General features: G+C 30.5%; 1 protein-coding gene across 1 annotated transcript; it reads right to left on the bottom strand.

The window, feature by feature from the left end:
• Nucleotides 1-1,161: 1,161 nt before the first annotated feature.
• LOC119688357 lies at nt 1,162-2,214 on the bottom strand. Its single transcript, XM_038103036.1, has 2 exons — nt 1,350-2,214; nt 1,162-1,286 (listed from the first exon to the last, which is right to left on the bottom strand). Exons 1-2 carry the CDS (start codon nt 2,098-2,100, stop codon nt 1,162-1,164), a joined length of 876 nt encoding a protein of 291 aa, XP_037958964.1. The 5' UTR covers nt 2,101-2,214.
• Between the last annotated feature and the right edge of the window lie 999 nt (nt 2,215-3,213).

Consider the following 3,213-nt stretch of genomic DNA (forward strand, 5'->3'; position numbering starts at 1 on the left):
ACTTATATCTTTATAGAGATTTAAACGTACAACAATAAAGAGCTGCTGTTACAGTGTTTCGACGTAAAGTACAATATATTACATTTTGGTAATATAACCAGGGCGTTAGGACAATTTATGGACATTAAATACATTATACCCTAAAAGAATTTTTCCCCATATTCCCCACATCCATATTAAAGTTAATTTTTTTAACATTAAATTGAAATAAAATAAAAGTGTATTATTTATTATTTATAAACAAAAAATTTTACAAAAATTTAATTTAAAATTATCTCAATCCGCACTCTTGTATTTCTAATAATTTAAGTGCTTGACATCCTGTCATTAGGGTTTAGGAAATAAAAATATGAAATAGGTTTTCGCGAGTGACAAAAAAAAATATTTCCAACGTGGTATGATTGCATTTCCAACAACTTCCCCGTATTTCGACGACATCAATGTGTTGCTACTATCGTAATGGAATCCAATTTGACCGAAGAAATATTGTATATGAACGTTTGAGAGAGATATGAGTCTTTAGAGACCTCTAAGCAAAAACAAATTATACTGGAAATCGCAAGTCAAGCAAATAAAAATGTTGGTGGAAGCAAAAACTTTTGTCTCAGTCACCACAAAAATACGAGCAATAAAAAGTTCATGTAAATAAAAACGTGTACTATATATTGAGTATAAAACGTAAGTGCAAAATTGAGAATAAGTTCATAAAATAAGATCTAAATTTGGAAAAAAAAATATAAAGAGAAATTTTTCTATATGAGTTCTTTAATAAAACTTGAAAAAAAAAGTATTTCACAATACAAAACAGCCCAATACAGACTTAGCTGGCTGCTATAAGCCAATATTGTTATACTTAAATTGTACCGTTGAAAGGCACCAAAACTATATATCTAAATAACTACTTCTATTTAGCTTTTACGCATATGACAGAACTCCTGGGCACTGCAGATATTTAAGTACAAACATTTCTGTGTTCCTAGATCGGATCTTAATAATACTATATGCAATGACTTTAAATAAAAAAAACGTGTTTTCTTTAAAAATCACTCGTTATTTCTTCCGAAAGATAAAAATATTATGCAAACACCTAATAAAAGACAAAAAACCTTCTAAATTTCAATTATTTAATAATTTTTAATATATTTTAATAAAACAAAATATTTACAAATGTTTTTCATACAACAACATCTCATCGAGATTAACAAGGCTATATTCGGTAATACCTCGTCCAAAAAATTCATAAAAGCGAGCGTCTTTGGTAATGAACTCATTAACCGGGAACTTATCTAGAATATAAAACACATAAGAATTTATTTTTAATTATATTTGAAGTTGAAAGCTTTTCTCACCATCGGAACGAATGTCAGTTAGTATATAGACATTCTTATCATGGCAATCTTTTACCATTCCCTCGTCAGCGAAGGATAGATCAGCAACAGCTGGTAGAACAACGCGTTTTTGTGATTGAAATTGTGTTTCATGTACTTTTGGATATAAATATTCCATCCTCTGTATGGATATCCATAACTTATAAGCATTCATGGTAACATTGTGGTTAATTTTCATGATAAAGCACCGATTATGATCGTAGTCCACAATTGCTGTGAGATTCTTTTTAAAATTATGCATAAACCGAGTAGTGAAGTCAGTCCTGACATTACTAATATTAATAGCGACAGTGTGGATTCGAGAGCTATCCATAACATTAATCTCAATTTCTTGACGAAAGTCATACCCACGAGGAAAATCCTCCTTCATATTTTTTAGGATTTGTGGTGCTATAAATATCATACCGGAATCCAAGTCGTCTGAATACATTATGTACGAAATAGTTTCATTATTTTCAACATAGATTTCCACAGCGCAGTCAACGCGATAACGCACTATTTTATGCCTTCGATCAATCCGGAAGAAATATAAAGAAGCTAGAAATAAGCACATTATAAGTGCAATAGGAATAACGACCACAATCATAAAAGTCTTTGTACGAAGTCCCTTTGGGTGCTTATAGCATTTGATATCTGCACCTCTTTCAATTGCACTGGACAGGGTTTTCTGATGTTCTTCGAACATACTGCCAGGAGTCTTCTCCATGTCCATAGCTTTGTTCTGCAATACCTTAAATTTTATCGAAACTTATTAAAAGATGCAGAAATCTAACAATTTTCGAAGAGAGAAAATATGAATCGTTCTACAGAAAAATTTATTTCTTACTACAATATTATAAGTTTATGTTTAATGGAAATAAAAAACGATAAAATCATAGCCAACTAATGTACTCGCATATACTTTGTTTAATTTATAATTATGATTTATATCATATTTGTAATTAAATGCAAAAATATAATAACCAACGTCATTTGTTCTATTATATATATTAACAGCGTTGCCACACTACTTGCGTGGCTAAGACCGTTTGAAGAGTTGGTCATTTTTTTCATTATTTATAGTGTATTATGTCATCGTAATGCAGATATCAATGTATTCTCCAGAAGAAGTTGCATAATACGTTTATGCAAGAGAGATAGTTGTGAGTGCGTGAAACCGATTTACTAATACAAAATACAGAAGAATAGATACTTCACGACTACAATAAGTGTGAGGGAACCGGGACAAAATATTGCCACACTTTCATTTGAAAAGGAAATCACACATAATGCTTATATAGTATGCAAAATGTCAATTTTATTTACTTTGACACAAATAAATGCCACAAAGAGAGGTAAATAAAGAAGAGGATGAAATACTATACATAAATTCTCTTACAACAAGTAATGGTGTTATCTGTTCAGGCAGTATCTAAGGGAACTAATCAGGCGATGTTAGGTGTAGTTTGGTGTAATTTAGTGATCTTGAGATTTTTTGGAACTTATTCCATGATGAAGTACTGAAAACAAACTCTGCATATTAGATTTTTGAGAAGTGTTTATGTCTGGTAGCTCAAAATTAAATGATAACTGTCGAATATATTTTTTATCACATTAAAAGTGATTTCTGAAGATTTGAAGCTTAATAAAGTCGTTATATAGTAATAAATGGTAACTCATATATGTAGTATAAAAGTAGACTATGAACAGTATTTAGCATGGAAGGACTAAAGCCAGACTGAAACCACACAGCTGAGTATCACATAAATTTTACATATATAACACGCTCATCAAATGGATTGACAAAATGGATCCTAGGGCGAAACCTTTTGGTGAACAGTAATAT

Source organism: Teleopsis dalmanni, chromosome X, assembly GCF_002237135.1.
Source record: "Teleopsis dalmanni isolate 2A chromosome X, ASM223713v2, whole genome shotgun sequence".
NCBI classification, from domain to species: domain Eukaryota; kingdom Metazoa; phylum Arthropoda; class Insecta; order Diptera; family Diopsidae; genus Teleopsis; species Teleopsis dalmanni.

What these genes read in the sequence shown, in the direction of transcription:
- LOC119688357 (XM_038103036.1), bottom strand. Translation starts at nt 2,100, where the DNA reads ATGGACATGGAGAAGACTCCTGGCAGTATGTTCGAAGAACATCAGAAA. An exon ending in AACTGACATTCGTTCCGATG is followed by an intron (nt 1,287 to 1,349) that starts GTGAGAAAAGCT and finishes TTTATATTCTAG; the next exon opens with ATAAGTTCCCGGTTAATGAG.